Here is a 19,801-nt window from a genome sequence, read left to right on the forward strand (position 1 = left end):
TTGCACATTCATGTAATCAGAGAATCCCTACAGTGTAGAAGCCCATTCGGCCCGTCGAGTCAGCACCACTCCACTCCGCCCTATACCCGTAACCTAACCTGCACGTTCCTGGACAAATGACGGCCAATTTATCATGGCCAATCCACCTAACATCTTTGCACTGTAGGAAGAAACTGGAGCACCCATAGGAAACCCACACAAACACGGGGAGAGAGTTACCCAAGGCTGGAATTGAACCTGGGTCCTTGGCGTTGTGAGGCAGCAGTGCTAATCACTATGCCAGCATGCCACCCCGCGAACCACCATTCTCCCCGTGTCTGTGTGGGTTTCCTCCCAAAGTCCAAAGATGTGCAGGTTAGGTGGATTGGCCATGGTAAATTGTCCCTTAGTGTCCAAACGTTATGGGATTCCAGGGATCAGTTGGTGGATAGGCCTAGCTAAGGTGCTCTTTCACAGAGTTGGTGCAGACTTGATGGGCCAAATGGCATCCTTCTGCACTGTCGGGATTTTGTGATTCCAACTTGAATATGATGTGAAACCCTTGAACCTAATTGCGTTCAGCTGCCTTTAGCTTCATGTGCCTCTCATGTACATTGATCAATCACCGTCACCTCATCTTTCCCACATCTCAAGCTGTTCTCTCTGGCTAGTTTCATCTTCCTAGTAATGCTCTATCTCCAGCATTCAGAGCAGACTTTAAAAAGTTTCATTATTTGAATCAATTGCATCGGTTATTTATGTGCAAGGCTGTTCATAAGACCTATTAACAAGAGTTGTGATGGCCATTCAGTTCAGCTGTTCTTATTCCTCATCACGCGATTAAACCATGGTATTTTTCACTAACGTGATTTCTAATCTACTTCCACATACTAATATAGCCCCTATACTTCAGCAAGCATCTTAATTAAACATGGTTAAATGAAAAATCTAGTACAGCTCTAATAATAGTTATCTATTCATGCATTTGTCCGACTATAGCCCTTTGTTCAAGCAAACCAACCTGACCTAAGAGTAATTATCCAATTAGCCTTGTTTCTATGGAAACGAAACCTTTAGCAATTCCCAGTAAAATGAACTTACAGCACTAATCTATTGCTCTAAATTTCAAGCTGTTTATATATTATATGCATAAAATAAATATGTATATTTAGGTTTACATTGTAGTTAATTTCTAACAAGACTACTTTTTTATTGCTCTTACAGTTGAACCAACAATTACTGTGGGAGGTGGCCCTGAACCACTTGTTGATGGTGCTAACGAGACAGTTGCCGCAATATGCACAGCAGCCAATGGAAAACCTGCAGCAGTTGTTTTCTGGGAAACTGATCTCATTGGAGAACAGGAGCAGACAAAGATTTCTGCCCCAAATCAAACTGTGACTGTTGTAAATCAGTTCAAGATTGTTCCATCCCGATTTGTGAGGAAGAGACCGATCACGTGCATAGTGAGACATCCACCACTGAATACCACTACTCGAGTCCCATATATTTTAGATGTACAATGTAAGTACTTGATGTGTTATCCTGAATATATCAGATAATAAGTCATGGATTAGCATGAATCTAATGATTTCAGTAGGTTTGACAAATAACATTCCCCTGCTGCCATTATTTTAGTTTACACACCCTTGCTCAAAATGGAATTGTGTATTAAAAAATCTCGCAAAATAAATGTATAAATTAGAAGTCCTAGTGGTACTTCTCTTACAGGGCAGCACGGTAGTACACGTGGCTCACACTGTGGCTTCACAGCGCCAGGGTCCCAGGTTCGATTCCCTGCTGGGTCACTGTCTGTGCGTAGTCTGCACGTTCTCCCTGTGTCTGCGTGGGTTTCCTCCGGGTGCTCCGGTTTCCTCCCACAGTCCAAAGACGAGCAGGTTAGGTAGATTGGCCATTCTAAATTGCCCTTTGTGTCCAAAAAGGTTAGGAGGGATTATTGGGTTATGAGGATAGGGTGGAAGTGAGGGCTTAAGTGGGTCGGTGCAGACTCGATGGGCCGAATGGCCTCCTTCTGCACTGTATGTTCTATGTATCTGTGTATGTATTAAAACAAAATTGCTAGTGTTTTGGATGTTCTTAAATTGTTCTCAGTCTGCTTGAAATTTCAGAGCTTGATCTTTAAACAGCTATTTATATAAAGGCGAAGTATAATCCCACAGCAAAATAAAAGGGGAAAAGAAAGTTCAAGGGAAGTGTAGTTTCAAATTTTCTGACAGCAGGAAAGGAAATAGGAAGGAAACTCTGGGCATGGACTCCAGGAAAACATTAACTAAATAGAAGAAAGAGCCAGCCACCAATGGTGGCCTTGGAATAAAGCATAACACACACTATCAGAAGACTGAGGACGCATGCTTAACATAGAATCCCAGAGCACAGCAGCGGAGGTCATAGGGCCTATGTGCCTCTGTCGGCACAAGTGAGAGCTAAAGGTCTTTAATACAACTGGGCCAAAGTCTCCGAGAACCCAGCCTTCTAACCAGATCACTTTGCACGCACCCTCCTACAAGGCAGTCTTCATAAAGTGTGTCGGTTGGCAATGGACCTGACTCCAACCTGCCCCCAGCTTCCCAAAAATATTTGGGAAGGTGCCTTTTGAAAGGAGACCGATCTGCTGAGTTGACAAGTTACCTGACTTTACTTCCTAATGCCTGCCTGGAAATTCGGCCCAGTCTCAACAAAATTAACATCAGCAAAACAGCAATAATGAAGAAATTGACAGGTCCTCAAGAACAGATGGTTTTGCTTCACTGGATCTTAAAAGACGGTAGTTGGGGGCATTGCAGATACCCTAAGTTCAATTTTCCAAACTTTTCTCGAATTGAGAACTACTTCTAAATTGGCCCATCTCAACTTGAAATAAACATCAAAAATGCTTTTCCTGTTCAGATTAGCAGGATGTAACTTGCGGTGTCCTATTTGGATTTGGTATGGAGCCTCAATGATCATTGCATTCTCTCAAGACTTAAATGCTGTTATAGAAATCCAGAATTTCCAATGAGACAAATCTGGAAGGTATTACAAGCAAATGTAGTTGGAAGCTTAGAATGACTGGGCAGCACGGTAGCATTGTGGATAGCACAATGGCTTCACAGCTCCAGGGTCCCAGGTTCGATTCCGGCTTGTGTCACTGTCTGTGCGGAGTCTGCACATCCTCCCCGTGTGTGCGTGGGTTTCCTCCGGGTGCTCCGGTTTCCTCCCACAGTCCAAAGATGTGCGGGTTAGTTGGATTGGCCATGCTAAATTGCCCGTAGTGTCCTAAAATGTAAGGTTAAGGGGGGGTTGTTGGGTTACGGGTATAGGGTGGATACGTGGGTTTGAGTAGGGTGATCATTGCTCGGCACAACATCGAGGGTTGAAGGGCCTGTTCTGTGCTGTACTGTTCTATGACTGCAATTTATTGATAGATTAAGTGAATTGACACAATTGGTAAATGGATTTCAAATGTAGGTAAATATGAGATCATCCACTTTGAACCATTTTAAAAACAAAAGAAAGGACAGGGTATTTTCTAAATGTTGAAAAGCTAGGAATATCAGAGGCCAAAAGAGTTTTAGAGGTCCTGATGCACATATCATTAACCTGTCACAAATAGATATGCTAAATAATCAAAAAGGCTTAATGGAATGCTGGCCTTTTTAACTACCAGCCCAGAGTACAACTGGGTAAAGGTCATGCTTCAGCTACACAACGCCCTGGTTAGACCACACCTGATGTACTGAGTGCAGTTCTGGGCACCATACCTTCTGCTGGTTATATTGGCTTTAATGGAAGTGCAGCCCAGATTTACTAGAATGATACTTGGTCTTTGGGAGATTAAACAAACTGGGGCCCTATTCCATGGAATTTTGATGATTAAAGTGGTGATTTAATTGACGTTTTCAAGATATTAAGTGGAACAGATAGAGTAGATAAAGAACAACTTTTCTAGATTGGGAAATATAGAACCGGGGGAATCATCAAAAAATGGAGTCAGACCTTTTAGGGGTGAAATTAGGAAATTGCAAAGATTGGTAAAAGTTTGAAACTCTTCCGTATATGGCAATTGTATAGAGACCAGTTGTTAATTTGGGAATAGACTGGTAGATTTTTGTTAGCCAAAGGCATTAATGGATGTGAAACAAATGCAGGATTAGTTTGCTTATCAAACATGATCTCATTGAATGGGAGAACAGGTTTGAAGGACTAAATGGTCTCGACCTGTCCCTAAATACTTGCTGTAATACAAAAATGTAATGAATTTAATTATAACTAGCATAAAGTTAATTGGATGAGATACCGGTTCCAGAAGCCAATGTGTGTTGATTAATTCCAGATGCCCCTGAAGTTACTGTGATGGGATATGATGGAAACTGGTTTGTTGGCAGACAAAATGTACAACTTAAATGTAAAGCTGATGCAAACCCATCACCTTCTGCATACATATGGAGCAGGTATGTATGTAGCTCACATGTATGGTATTTAATACTTCTGCAAAGTCTGCAGGTATTTATAGTGTAATAGCACATAATTTCAATAGATCGCAGAAATAATTGAACAAAAGCATGTGATTTATGTCCACTGAATGGCCTATCAGCTTATGGATAATGGTTGTTGGTAAGTTATAGTCAATGCCATAAGGCCTTTTATCCAAGTTTCGTCATGTTTTCTGTTTGTGAGCCGACGAATAACTGAAAATGAGAGTAAAAGTTGTATGAAATCTTAAATAGCTATGAATTGTGCAGTCATTTCAATGATCTTAATGCAAAGCTTTACCGCCATCAGCCTGACCTACTATGTTGTTATTTTCAGTCATGAGCGTATGATGAAATGCAAACATATTTCTTGGAGATGATGTTGCTCTGATACACGGCACAATTAATCCTTCATTACAGCATTGGAGTTCTAAGAACCTTATTGGACATTTAAATCTTTGATCTTTAAATCAGTTTTTGCAGTTCTATGAGAAAAGCATTTTTATATTTCCATATGTCCTTTGACATGATAACAATCATCAGCCCAACTTTTGCAGTCAGCAGCGAAGCAGAGGCGTATGCTGCCAGCTGTATTTAAAATTATGCTCTTACCTTCATCGGCTGCAAGGGGAACTTGCTGTCATGGCTGCAGATTAGTGCTGGAGAAATGAGAGCAGAGCCGTGAAGCTAGGAGCACCTCTAAATAAATCAGTATAAGCAGCACTCTTAAGTACCAGGCACTCAGCCCAGGTTTACACACTGATATGTCCCAGAGAGCCATCCAAACTGGAAATTCTGGGTTCCAGAATAAGTCCGTTTCACAGATGTTGTGGTTCTGATGTGATCCTCAAAACATTCAGTATCTCTGGATTTACTGCTATTGTCCACTACTAATCCTGGTGGTATACATTTCTGCAAACTTGATTCTAATCACTGAGTCCACCTTTAATTGCCGCTGTAAACCAGAAACAAAATCTGTTACTCTGTAGCTGCTTTTGAAGGAAAAAGACAGATTTTTATTTTGTCAGATCTATTCATCTTCAATTTGGTAGGCCAGGAGAAAATAAGACCATAAGACATAGGAGCAGGATTAGGCCATTCGGCCAATCGAGTCTGCTCCACCATTCAACCTTGGCTGATATGTTTCTCATCCCCATTCTCCTGCCGTCTCCCCATAACCTCTGATTCCCTTATTAATCCAGAACCTATCTATCTCTGTCTTGAAATCACTCCGTGATTTAGCCTCCACATCCTTCTGTGGCAAAGAGTTTCACCACCCTCTGGCTGAAGAATAGAAATATTTAACTCAGCAGATGACAAAGATATGGATGCAATTTTAGCAGCTGATAGACTGGGACAGCTCAGAAAACAGCTGGAAGTAGACAGTATTTTTGATGGAGAAGATGGAACACTCTTTGAATTCATCTTCCAGGCTACCTTTGTCAATCTGCTTCATCCAATCTACAAGTAAATTAACACCATACCTTTCTGACAAATCCTATTATTTCTTCGACACCCCGTCCTCCAGTATGGTTAATGTCAGGGGGCCTATAAAAAATTGACTTCCTGGGCAGGATTCTATGATCCTGGGGCTAAGTGTTGACGCCGTCGTAATCGCCGGGTTGGAGAATCGAGGGGGGGGAGGGGGAATTACGGGACACCGGTCCACCAATGGCACCGGCGCGGTCGGCGCTGGTCGAATGCGTTGCTGGGGGAGGTTGTGGAAGCAGATACATTAACAGCGTTTAAAAGTCATCTTGATAAACACATGGATAGGATGGGTATAGAGGGATACGACTCAAGGAAGTGCTGAAAGTTTTGCCAAAGGTTGCTATCATGATCGGTAAAGGCTTGGAGGGCCGAAGGGCCTGTTCCTGTGCTGTATATTTCTTTGTTCTTTGAATGCCATATGCATTCAGATGGGGAGCCTTTAACTCTCTTTTTAGCATTTTTACAATGTCTGGCCCTCTCTACTGGTACTGTTAGGCTGGTGCCATTTGATGGTTTTCATGATGGAGTGAATACGTGTTTGGGAACTAATCTTGGTGCCAAATACACTACCAGGGTTGTGCATGTTGTGGTTCAGTCTCACAGTTGCCAGGAAGAGGGATAGTCAGTGGGCTGAGAACAAGATTTATGACACGTGTATTGCCAAAAACGTATGTATCGATATATATATGTTCTGGCCTTCAGAAAATTACAGCTACCTTGGCTCTGATGATGCACAAATGCCACCTGTGACTCCAGAAGTAATGGCCCCTATTCACTTCTGAAGCAAAGCCCTGGACCATGGAGTCAATCCATCTGTGAAGACAAAATGATCTTGAAACATCTGGTAACCATATTAATGAATGAAACATTAACCATTTCAAGAATCCAGACCATCCTTTGTCCAAACCAAGGAGAAGTGGGCGTTATGGCCCCACCTATTCCCGGTGATTCCCGGGCACAATGGACACAACAATTAGCTGCAATAGAAACATTCTATAGCAGGTCAGACTTCTCGGCGCCAACGGAGCCTGAAACAAAAGGACACAAACAAGTTAGAAAGAACCGCCCCGCGATCGAGGAACAGCCTCAGTATTGGGGGATTCGTATCAATCGATTGGGATGAGACCCAATCGATTGCCAGTGAATTAGGGCTCCGCCCAAAAGGGTGCGAAGCCCCTGGGACCTATAAAAGTAAGGTCCCAAGACGAATTCGATCTCTTAGCCAGCCCTCCTCTCTTAGCCGGCCCTCCCAGCAGAACACCTTTGCAGCAGCTCTCCAGGAACTTGAACGTGAGAAGGAGAGGCCTGGCCAATTGCTACACCGACAAGTAAGTGTCATACAACGCCCGCTACGAGAATAGACACTCCTGACCCCTTTAGTCCACACCAACTGGAAGCCTGCGGATCTAGGACAAAGCAAGAGGCCATTGTTCCCTGATCCGATAGTTCCCTTATTCCAGATAAGTATTAGCCTAGTAGTGGTAGGAATAGTTTAGTCTTAGTATTATATGCATGAGAAGTAAATAACTGTAAGAATAAACGTGTCTTGTTTTGAACTTACTAACGTGTATTGAGTCATTGATTTGAACTTGAACCTCGTGGCGGTATCATAAGGATACCTGGCGACTCTAGAGCTAAGGAATGAAACAGAGCCAATTGAGTATAAAGCACACACCCAGAACGAGCAACAGGAGGTCATGTGATGGCCTGAGCCACCAAATTCAGCGCAGAGAATGACATCCACGGCAACGGCCGAGATCACTGCTAACCAGAGCCTGCACGTGGGCCCTGAGGATGAAGAGGACTGTTTGATGCAGCGGAACTGCGTCATGGTCACTGATCCTGGTCACGTTATAAGTAAATGATCACCTCGTGGTGATGGAAATGGATACTGGAACTGCCGTCTCCACCGTGGACCATCAGGCATTTCGGTGATTCCGTGCAGGAATCATGCCACTGACATTGCCCGACACCAAAGCAAGTTTGGCAGCCTATACTGGCGAGCCTTTGAACATCGTGGAGATCATTGTAACTCCAGTAACACTTGGGCAGCAGTTGGTCCATCTTCTCATTGTTGCCTTTCGGGAACCAGGGCTCAATTTGTTGGGGTGTGACTGGTTGCGAGTCCTTAGTTTCAACTGGCAACAGATCTTTTGGATAAACATGGAGAAGTGTTCCATTCCCACCAGTGGCGGATGAAGTGGACGCAACACTCAACTTTATGGATACCTTGCCAGTGATGGCTATCCAGGTGAGCGTGTGGACACAGGAATCCCTGCTGAAGGACCCTACACAATGGGAGCCTGGGTGCCTCTAAGATGAAGATGTTGGCCCATAGTTATGTCTGTTGACCGGCATCGGTGGGGACATTGAGAGGATTGTGCGCAGCTGCCCCGCATGCCAGAAGCATCAGAAGCTCCCTCCACCGGCCTTACTTAATCCATGGGAATGGCCAAGACAGCCGTGGGTGTGACTGCATGCAGGGTCTTTCATGGGGTCCATGTTCCATGTCATCATGGATGCCCACTCGAGGTAGGTAGCTGTGTACAAGTTCATAGAATCATAGAATTTACAGTGCAGGAGGCCATTTGGCCCATTGAGTCCACACTGGCCCCTGAAAGAGTACCCTATGTAAGCCCACACCTCCACCCTATCCCAGGAACCCCACCTAATTTTTGGACATTAAGGGCAATTTAGCGTGATCCAATCCACCTGACATGCACATCTTTGGACTGTGGGAGGAAACCGGAGCACCCAGAGGAAACGCACACAGACACGGTGAATGTGCAGACTCCACACAGACAGTTACCCGAGCTGGGAATCAAACCCAGGACCTTGGCGCTGGGAAGCAACAGTGCTGACCACTGTGCTACTGTGCAGGTGGTCTGGACAATATTCAGGACTTTGGTAGAAAAGGTCTGATGCTCATTTAGTACCAATGGGATCCCCGAGATCCTGGTCAAGGACAATCGAATGCTCTGTACTAGTGAAAAGTTTGCTCCGTTTACAAAATGGAATGGCTAATTAGAATCGCCCCGTACCATCCCTCATCCAACAGCCTGGTGTAAAGGGTGGTCCAGACATTCAAATAGGGTATTAAAAAAAAACTGCGCTATCCTGCTGCCCAATCTTAAAAGCTGGCCTAAAGCAGGGCCTGGTGTGGTTAGTTTTCCCAGCAAGGACTGAAGGAGGAGCGAGTTACTGTTTCTCAAGTTACTAAAAAGGACAACAGCCCCCCTGAGGGGCTGGTTTAGCACAGGGCTAAATAACTGCCTTTGAAAGCAGACCAAGGCAGGCCAGCAGCACGGTTCAATTCCCGTACCAGCCTCCCCTAACAGGCGCCGTAATATGGCGACTCGGGGCTTTTCACACTAACTTCATTTGAAGCCTATTTGTGACAATAAGCGATTTTCATTTCATTTTTCATTTCTTGCGACAGAGCCTTTGGAGGGCATGACACTTTGTTTCTGAGATGGAGAATCTGCCAAAGAATTTCCAATGCTTTGCCCTGTCTTGAACAGTACTCCTATCCATCCCAAAATGTGAGCAAGTCCATGGTTCTGCTTCAGGACTCAGTGGCCATTCAATAATTAAATGTGACATAGAGGTCGGGGAAAAAATGGGCATAAATTTGAGAGGTGATAATACATTAAGAACTTTAGGTAGGAAAGGAAGGTTGGCGATAGAGGGGTAGTTTTCAAGGAGGAATCAAGGGGTTTTACCTGGAAAGAGGTGATGAAGATAAATTTTGAAGGGAAGGCCAATTTTCCCTCTAACATCCGTGCATGCGTGTCCATGACCATGCAGCTATTTGTAATATTCTGTGAATAAACAGACTGCTTGCTGCAGTAAACTCGAGTGGTGGGGACAAGAGGTGAGCATCAAACCCGAACACAAAATTGGAGGAAAACAGAAAAAGGTAAGCTATGATTGGAAAAGCATCCATACAAGAGAAAGGGATGTTTGGGGAAAACAGTAGATTTATGTTTATATAGCACTTCTCACGATCAATGAGCTTTGCCGAAACACTTTTGGAGCGTATTTCTCACTGTAATAGGATTGGAGGAAGCAGGGAATTCAGAAAATCATAGATTCATAGAATTTACAGTGCAGAAGGAGGCCATTCGGCCCATCGAGTCTGCACCGGCTCTTGGAAAGAGCACCCCACCCAACCCCACACCTCCACCCTATCCCCATAACCCAGTAACCACACCCAACACTAAGGGCAATTTAGCATGGCCAATCCACCTAACCTGCACATCTTTGGACAGTGGGAGGAAACCGGAGCACCCCGAGGAAACCCACGCAAACATGGGGAAACGTGCAGACTCCACACACTGACCCAAGTCGGGAATCGAATCTCGGACCCTAGAGCTGTGAAGCAATTGTGCTAACCACTGTGCTACCATGCTGCCCCTGAGATGGATTAGAAAGAAGGATTAGAAGAGCAGTGAGCTTCATGTAGGCAGAAAGAGGAGTGAAAAGGATGGGAGGCGAGAAGCCGAACAAGGTCACAGCCCTGGGGGAGTCTGAGCTTTAGAAGGTGAGATTCTTCGGTTAAGGATTGTGATGGTGGGAGACAATCTGGAAAATTTCCAGATCGCCAGTTGGCCTCTGTGGGGTGAGTTGGGTCTGTGCCAGATGGAAATGATGGGGCCTACGAAGTGTGGCTCTCAGCCCTGAATTTGAACGAGTCTCGAGTGGCCGCATTTGCCAGCTCTCATTAGTCTACAGCCCAATGACCCAGAAAGGCTCACCGCGCCTGAAGGCCACGAGCAGAGTGGGCACGGTATATCGTGGCCAGAGAAGAAAAGGCTGTCTGGGATGAAGTTGATCAATGGATTTAGTTTCAATGAGCATGTAATGCTTTTTGACAGGCAGGTTTGCGAAGCGTATTAGGTTGTCAATAAATTATTACTTTCTCTATACTCCAAGGGTTTTGACTGTTCCCACCCTTCTAGACCTTACAAAAGCCTAATTTTTCCTTCTGACGAGGTTCACAATATCCCTCATTATCCAAGGCTCCCTAAACTTCCCATACTTATCCTTTGTTCTCTCAGGAACGTGGGGCGGGATTCTGTGATCCTGAGGCTGTGTTGACGCCGTCGGAAACGGCATCAACGCGGCCTCAGGATCAGTAATTCTTGCCCCTCCAGGGAGCCAGCAGGGCACTGGAGCGGTTCACGCCGCTCCAGCTGCTGATCCCGGTGTTAACTGGGCGCCGCAGGGTCTGCGCATGCGCAATGGCACTGGCGCCAACGCGAGCATGCGCAGTGGCTCCCTTCAATGCACCGGCCCCGACACAACATGGCACAGGGGCCGACGCGGAAGAAAGGAGGCCCCAGCCAGCAAGACCAGCCTGCCGATCGCGGGCCAGGCCACATCGGAGGGCCCACACACACACACTCACAGGCCACCCCCCCAACCCTTCCACACCGAATTCCCGCCAGCTGTGAGCAGGTCTGGATGGCGCCGGCGGGACTCGGGTTTTTTACGACGGCCGCTTGACCCATCCCGGGTCGAGAATCAGCGGGGGGTGCCACGAAGAGCAGCCCCCAACCGGTGCTGCGCTAACCACACTGGTGCCGATTCTATGCTCCGCGGAGAATCGCGTACCGGCGACGTGGCACGATTGGTACCGGTCGCGGGGATTCCCCGGCCTGGCCCCGGGCTGAGAGAATCCCGCCCGTGACTTTCCTGAATCCTAACTCCCACATGTCCAATGTTGATTTACTATCCAACAGCCACACCCAATGCAAATTCTTCAATTCCTGTCTAATGTTAACGTAATTTGCCTTTCCCCAGTTTAGCACCGCAACCCTACCCTCATCCCTATCCAAAAGTACCCTAAAACTTACGGAATTTTGGTCACTACTCCCAAAATATTCCCCTACTGAAACCTCAACCACTTATCTAGGCTCATTCCCCAATACCAGGTCCAATACTGCACCTTTCCTCGTTGGACTATCTACATATTACATCAAGAAGCCTTCCTGGATACATCTTACAAAATCTGCCCCATTCAAAACACTAGCACTAAGTGAGTCCCAGTCAATATAGGGTCGAAGGGTCGGTGCAGACTCGGTGAGCCGAATAGCCTTCTTCTGCACTGTAGAGATTCTATAATTCTATTCTATGGGCAAAAACGCAGTGTCCATTAAGTCACATCGGCAACACTGATGAAGCATCCGTGAAGTTTAATGCACCCAGCAGTCAAACTATAGAATGGAAAGGTTCAAAACTTTCTGGTGAAATTTATAAGACATGAGAAGCCAAGATTCACAAGGTACAAGCCTGCATGGCTGATGGAACAAAATTAAAGCCAATGATAATTTTCAAATGTAAAACCATGCCAAAAATCAGATGTCCTGCAGTAGATATGGTGGATGGCCATCACAAAACTGAAGGATAAGGAAAAAGGGGAACTTTCTGTCAGAAACGAAGAGTTCAAAACTGTACCAACATTGGAGGATAATGGAAAGTAGAGGATGAAATTAAAAAGGAAAGGAAAGATAGGAAGTTATTTTATTTGCTAATTATTTTTCAAGATGTGAAGCCAAGCATTGATAATGTGTGAAATCGGCATCCTGGTGGCCGACGTAAAGAATGCAGCATATTAGAGTGGGACAGGTTCGGATTCCATATAACTGATGAGATCAAGAGATGTCTTCGAAGAAATAACACCCAAGTTGCAGTTATACTGGGGGTGTGACATCAGTAGTTCAACCTTTGGATGTGTGCCTTAACAAGCCATTCAAGGGTAATGTGCTGAATGGAGGATGTGGGTGGTTGATGGAGCAAAGACCTTCACAAAGAGTGGAAATATGCACACTGCCCACTCGATATTTTGTGTGGTTTCATTATCAAGTTGTGTGATGCAAGTGCCCTCGGATCGTTCAGAAAATGCAGAAAGTCCATTAAATAGATGGAGAGGAAAATGATTAGTTGTTGGGGCAATTCAAAAAACAAAAGTGCCGGATCTGATCTGGGATTCTGAACTCTGTAAATTCTGTGTCAGATGCTGAAGACAATGAATTTGGATTGGATTTGTTTATTGTCACGTGTACCGAGGTACAGTGAAAAGTATTTTTCTGCAAGCAGCTAAACAGATCATTCAGTACATGGGAAGAAAAGGGGATTAAACAGAATTCAAGAAAATACATGAGAATACATAATAGGGCAACACAATATATACAATGTACTACATAAGCATTGGCATCGGATGAAGCAGACATGGGTGTTAGTGTTAATGAGGTCAGTCCATAAGAGGGTCATTTAGGAGTCTGGTGACGGTGGGGAAGAAGCTGTTTTTGAGTCTGTACGTCCGTGTTCTCAGACTTCTGAATCTCCTGCCCGATGGAAGAAGTTGGAAAAGTGAGTAAGCCGGGTGGGAGGGATCCTTGATTATGCTGCCTGCTTTCCCCCAGCAGCGGGAGGTGTAGATGGAATCAATGGATGGGAGGCAGGTTCGTGTGATGGACTGGGCGGTATTCACGACTCTCTGAAGTTCCTTGCGGTCCCGGGCCGAGCAGTTGCCATACCAGGCTGTGATGCAGCCCGATAGGATGCTCTCTATAGTGCATCTGTAAAAGTTGGTAAGGGTTAATGTGGACATGCCAAATTTCCTTAGTTTCCTGAGGAAGTAAAGGCGCTGTTGTGCTTTCTTGGTGATAGCGTCGACATGAGTGGGCCAGGATAGATTTTTGGTGATGTGCACCCCTAGGAATTTGAAACTGCTCACCATCTCTACCTCGGCTCCGTTGATGCTGACAGGGGTGTGTACAGTACTTTGCTTCCTGAAGTCGATGACCAGCTCTTTAGTTTTGCTGGAATTAAGGGAGAGATTGTTGTCGCTGCACCACTCCACTAGGTTCTCTATCTCCCTCCTGTATTCGGACTCGTCGTTATTCGAGATCCGGCCCACTATGGTCGTATCGTCAGCAAACTTGTAGATGGAGTTGGAACCAAGTTTTGCCATGTAGTCGTGTGTGTACAGGGAGTAGAGTAGGGAGCTAAGTACGCAGCCTTGCGGGGCACCGGTATTGAGGACTATTGTGGAGGAGGTGTTGGTGTTCATTCTTACTGACTGTGGTCTATTGGTGAGAAAGTCAAGGATCCAGTTGCAGAGTGGAGAGCCAAGTCCTAGGTTTTGGAGCTTTGATATGAGCTTGGCTGGGATTATGGTGTTGAAGGCGGAGCTGTAGTCAATAAATAGGAGTCTGATGTAGGAGTCCTTGTTTTCGAGATGCTCTAGGGATGAGTGTAGGGCCAGGGAAATGGCGTCTGATGTGGACCGGTTGCGACGGTATGCGAATTGAAGTGGGTCAAGGCGTTCCGGGAGTATGGAGGTGATGCGCTTCATGATCAGCCTCTCGAAGCACTTCATTACAACTGACGTCAGGGCCACCGGGCGGTAGTCATTGAGGCACGTTGCCTGGTTCTTCTTTTGTATCGGTATGATGGTGGTCTTCTTGAAGCAGGTGGGGACCTCGGAGTGGAGTAGGGATAGGTTAAAGATGTCTGTGAAAACCTCTGCCAACTGGTTCGCGCAGGCTCTGAGTGCATGACCCGGGATCCCGTCCGGGACCATCGCCTTCTGTGGGTTCACTTTCAGGAAGGCCGATCTGACTTCGGAAACTGTGATGGTGGGTATGGGTGAATTATGGGTTGCTGGGGCACTCGATAGCGGATTGTTGGTTACCTGCTCAAACCGAGTATAGAATGCATTAAGTTCATCGGGAGGGGTGCACTGCTGCCAGAGATACTGCTCGGCTTCGCTTTGTAGCCCGTTATGTTGCTTAGTCCTTGCCACAACCGCCGAGAGTCTGTCTGTGACTCTAGCTTAGTTTGATATTCTCTCTTGGCATCTCAGATGGCTTTGCGGAGGTCGTACCTGGAATTTGATGGTTTTAAAACACTTTGATTGTGGTTAAAGGTATTTTTATACAATTATACAATTAATTCCTATTCATTCTATTAAGTCTGTCACATTAATTTAATATGCATTACCAGTGTAATGCTTTTTCTTTCACATTTCAAAATGGCAACCATACCCACACCAGCTGTTTACATTTATGTATACGTCGATTGCTGTTCTTAGAAGGATTTCCGGAGGCTTCAATGTCAATTTATGCATAGATTATTCCCTGTCTTCTGTGAAAAAAAGTATTAATTCAGAATTCTTGCACCTCTGCACACATTTTGTCTCTAATTGACCGAACGATTCCCTTCACTATCACCTTGCTCTTCATAGAATAGAATCATAGAAAAGTTACAGCACTGAAGGAGGCCATTCGGCCCATATTATCCATGCCAGCCTGAGGACACACCCAGGTACCCTTCCTAATCACACCTTCCTGCACACAATCCATTGCCCTGCACCTTACAGCACAAACATAAATTTTTTAATGGGTTTTGGGCCGCTGCCTTCGCCACCAAATTGGGCAGCAAATTGCAGACTCTCACTACCCTCTGTGTCAAAAAAGGTCTTCTCCATATATTTACAAAATATATTTGAATTTTCCTTGATTTTACTTGCTAATATATTTTCATTACTTTTTTTTTCCGTTTTAATTTCATCCCTGCACTTTTATACTCCTGGGTTTTCTGCAGTATTGAGCACTTGGTGTGTGACACAAGTTTTCTTTTTCCTATCCTACAGTGTTATGCTCTTTGAAATTAGCGGAGTCTAAATTTTGGAGTCCCACCTTTTTTTACTCGTTGGGAACATATTTGTTCCGAACTCTCTGCCTTCTTCAATGCCTCTGTCATGCCCAGTAAAGGCATTCCATATTAATGACTTATAAAATATAAGCTTTACTTTTGCATCTTTTGGATCTGAATATTCTTTTAAAAAGGACATTAAATGTTGCAAAAGCTGGCTGCTGAGGGTTATTTAACCTGTGAATTCAAAAATCGCCTCCCAGTCTCACGACAAAAGAATGCATTCCAGACTAAGAGATGTCAACCATCCATACTGTGGCACCATCCAAAAGACTTTCCTGTCAAGCAGCATGGTAGCATGGTGGTTAGCATAAATGCTTCACAGCTCCAGGGTCCCAGGTTCGATTCCCGGCTTGGGTCACTGTCTGTGCGGAGTCTGCACGTCCTCCCCGTGTGTGCGTGGGTTTCCTCCGGGTGCTCCGGTTTCCTCCCACAGTCCAAAGATGTGCGGGTTAGGTGGATTGGCCATGCTAAATTGCCCGTAGTGTCCTAAAAAGTAAGGTAATGGGGGGGGTTGTTGGGTTACGGGTATAGGGTGGATCCGTGGGTTTGAGTAGGGTGATCATTGCTCGGCACAACATCGAGGGCCAAAGGGCCTGTTCTGTGCTGTACTGTTCTATGTCTATGAATTGAATGGGTCTCTCTAAAACAAAAATGGAGGTTGTCTCAACCCCCTTCAGAATGAATGACTTAAAAAATAAACCAGGTTGTGGCAAATCATACCAAGACCACCATCATATTTGGCACAGGAACTGAAAGAGGAGTCCCATGGTAAGGCAGCCATGTTTGTTCCTTTGTAACCTTCAAGTATGGGCTATAGAAAGACACAGTAGCAGCTGAAAGGACAGTAATATCTATGCCTTAATAACCGGAGATTTTTACATTGCAAGGCCTGCTCCTTTTCGGGCCCGCCACTAAACAAGCAACTCAAATCCTGACCTGTAAAAATACCGCCTCCTCGAGAGAATGCTGAAAACAACTTTGGCATTTGACTCTAGCTAACCTAAACTATGCTCCAGGAGCGAAGACTTCTTTTTCATCAGGACTGTAATAAGTGTTTTTCAGGGCAGGGCAATCACATGAAGTATGAACTATTCCTTTTATTTATAAGTTGTAAAAGCACACTGTACTTTTCAACTGTACTTTCCTTGACTGTATTTTTATGTGTGTGAGTACCACAGCATTAGATTTCTGGCTGAGTGCGAATAAACAATCCTCTTCATTGAAACCTACAGAAAGGTTTGCTGCTGGTTTTTCAAGTTGTCCACACATCCAGAGGTTAAGAAACATGCTCCTCATCACTGCTCCTCATCTCATGCTCACTGGGCACCACAGTATCACAAGTGGATAGCACTGTGGCTTCACAGCGCCAAGGTCCCAGGTTCAATTCCCGGCTGGGTCACTGTCTGTGGAATCTGCACGTTCTCCCCGTGTCTGCGTGGGTTTTCTCCGGGTTCTCCGGTTTCCTCCCACAGTCCAAAGACGTGCAGGTTAGGTGGATGGGCCATGATAAATTGCCCTCAGTGACCCAAAAAAAGGTTACGAGGGGTTACGCGGATAGGGTGGAAGTGAGGGCTTAAGTGGGTCAGTGCAGACTCGATGGGCCGAATGGCCTCCTTCTGCACTGTATATTCTATGTTCTATGTTCACTGATTGTGGACAGTCGGGAAGGGAACAGAGATTTCAGCAGTTCTCGCTCCCCTGACACTAATTTACCTTCAAATTGCTGTTTAAAGTTCACTTTTGCCAAGTCACATCTCAGCTTAGTAAATTGACCTTTCCCAATGTCAGATTTCTGCACTTGGTCTATCTATATAGTTTTCCACACCTATATTCACGCGAACAAAATTATGTTTACTACCATTAAAGTGCTCCCCAACTTATGCCTCTTGCACCTGCCCAGCTTTATTCCCTAAAACCCAATCCGGAACTGTCCCTCCGTTGTTGGGCTTTCTACACATTGACTCGGAAAGTCTTCTGTATGCATTTTAATGACTCTTTTATCTCTACATTTTACAGTGACTTTATCACAATAAAAGATCCTTGAGGAAAATTTGGTTCAATGGCTAGAGAAGCAGCAGATTAAGCTGAACACATTTCCTCATCTGTTGTGAGGCATTGTTGATCCTTAGAGTGTGAGTGACAGGCACTTGTTGCTGATTGACAGCTTGTGTAGTGTAGCGCTATCATGTTTAAACTGTATTCAGTCTTTCTGAAATGGCTTGTTGGATATTTATAATTTTGATGTTTTAAAAAATATATATGCCCAATTATCTTTTTAATCATCTAGATTGGAGGCACAGTTACCGGAGGATTTGCAGATTGAAAATGATACTCTAACTTTCAACCGACCACTCAACCACAACGATTCTGGCATCTATATCTGCAATGTAGTGAACATTCACGGACGCAGGAAAAAACAAAAGATTGTTCAGATAAGAGGTATGTTTTTATGATATCTATGTTGTTTGGTCAACTTAACAACTGGTTGATCATTGAAATGTCTTTGCATCACAAACAAATCTTAATTTTTATAAATATATCTGGAGTTAATTCATACAATTGCGCAATAATATTCACGCTTTGTCACTTGTAGCAGGGTTTTCCAAACTGGAGATCGCGAGACAAAACTTTGGGGCCACAAGCTCTGGGATATCAATGGCCACCATGAAACTTGGGTCTGCTTTCTGATTGCTGTATGGTTCCTTTAAATCCTCATCTTTTTTCATTGGTGCGAATGGCCAAACAGCGAGTACAGGGCCACCATGTTCCAATAAAGAAAAAAGCTGGAGCCAATACTTTCAGTGAACCCTGGATAAAATTAAAGAAATTAACATAGAAAGGACGTTTTGGGTGACCTGGCAGGTGGAAAAGTAGGCAAATCTCCAGGACCAGATGGAATGTATCCCAGGCTGTTGAGTGAGGCAAGGGAGGAAATAGCAGGGATGCTGGCAATTTTCAATTCCTCTCTCGCCACAGGAGAGGTGCTGCAGGAATGGAGGATCATTATTCAAGAGGAGGGAAGGTTAAACCACGAAACTACAGGCCAGTCAATCTAATCTCAGTGGTGGGGAAATTATTGGAAGCAATTTTGAGACACAGAATTAAAGCTTTAGAATTAAAGAATTAATCAGCATTTGGAGATGCAGGAGTTAATCAAGAACAGTCAGTGTGGTTTTGTTCAAGCGAGGTCATGTCTGACCAACTTAATTGAATTTTTCAAAAAGGTGACCAGGTGAGGGCAATGCATTTGTACTCTACTTGATAAAACCTTTGATAAAACCTCACATGGCAGACTGATGGTGTGATGGGATCCAAGGAAATTGGATCCAGAATTGGCTGAGTGCTAGGAAGCAGCGGGTGATCGTCAAGGTGTGTTTTTCTGACTGCAATCCTGTGTCCGGTGGGGTCCCATAGAATCCTTCCAGTGCAGAAAGTGCCATACAGCCCATCTATAAATGATTTAGACTTGAATGTGGGAGGGTTGAATAGTAAGTTTACGGATGATACGAAAATTGGTGCAATGGTAAATAGTGAGGAGGATAGCCTTCAATTACAGGAGGATATCGACGGGCTGGTCAGATAGGCTGATCCGTGGCAAATGGAATTCAATCCGGATAAGTGTGAGGTGATGTACTTGGGCAGGCCAAACAAAGCAACGGAATACATGATAAATGGCAGAATCCTGGGAAGCACCGAGGAATCTTGGTGTGCCTTAAAGTAGCAGAGCAGGTAGATAAAGTGGTTAAGAAGGCACGCAACAAGAACTAGGAGCAGGAGTGGGCCATCTGGTCCTTCGAACCTGCTCCGCCATTCAATGAGATCATGCTGATCTTCTGTGGACTCAACTCCACTTTCCCGCCCGAACATCATAACCCTTTATTCTTCAAAGTACTATCTATCTTTACATTGAAAACATTTAATGAAGGAGCCTCAACTGCTTCACTGGGCAAGGAATTCCATAGATTCACAACCCTTTGGGTGAAGACGTTCCTCCTAAGTTCAGTTCTAAATTTACTTCCCCTTATTTTGAGGCTATGCCCCCTAGTTCTGCTTTCACCCGCCAGTGGAAACAACCTCCCCGCATCTATCCTATCTATTCCCTCCATAATTTAATATGTTTCTATAAAATCCCC

General features: G+C 44.8%; 1 protein-coding gene across 2 annotated transcripts in view; it reads left to right on the forward strand.

The window, feature by feature from the left end:
* LOC119977373 (nectin-3-like) overlaps positions 1–19,801 on the forward strand; it is a 254,335-nt gene that overhangs the window by 214,472 nt on the left and 20,062 nt on the right. For both annotated transcript variants that reach the window (XM_038818200.1, XM_038818199.1), the window contains exons 3-5: positions 1,204–1,503; positions 4,313–4,430; positions 17,956–18,107. In XM_038818200.1, coding sequence (XP_038674128.1) covers positions 1,204–1,503; positions 4,313–4,430; positions 17,956–18,107 — 570 coding nt within the window. The remainder of the gene's footprint in view (positions 1–1,203; positions 1,504–4,312; positions 4,431–17,955; positions 18,108–19,801) is intronic.

Source organism: Scyliorhinus canicula, chromosome 14, assembly GCF_902713615.1.
Source record: "Scyliorhinus canicula chromosome 14, sScyCan1.1, whole genome shotgun sequence".
NCBI classification, from domain to species: Eukaryota; Metazoa; Chordata; class Chondrichthyes; order Carcharhiniformes; family Scyliorhinidae; genus Scyliorhinus; species Scyliorhinus canicula.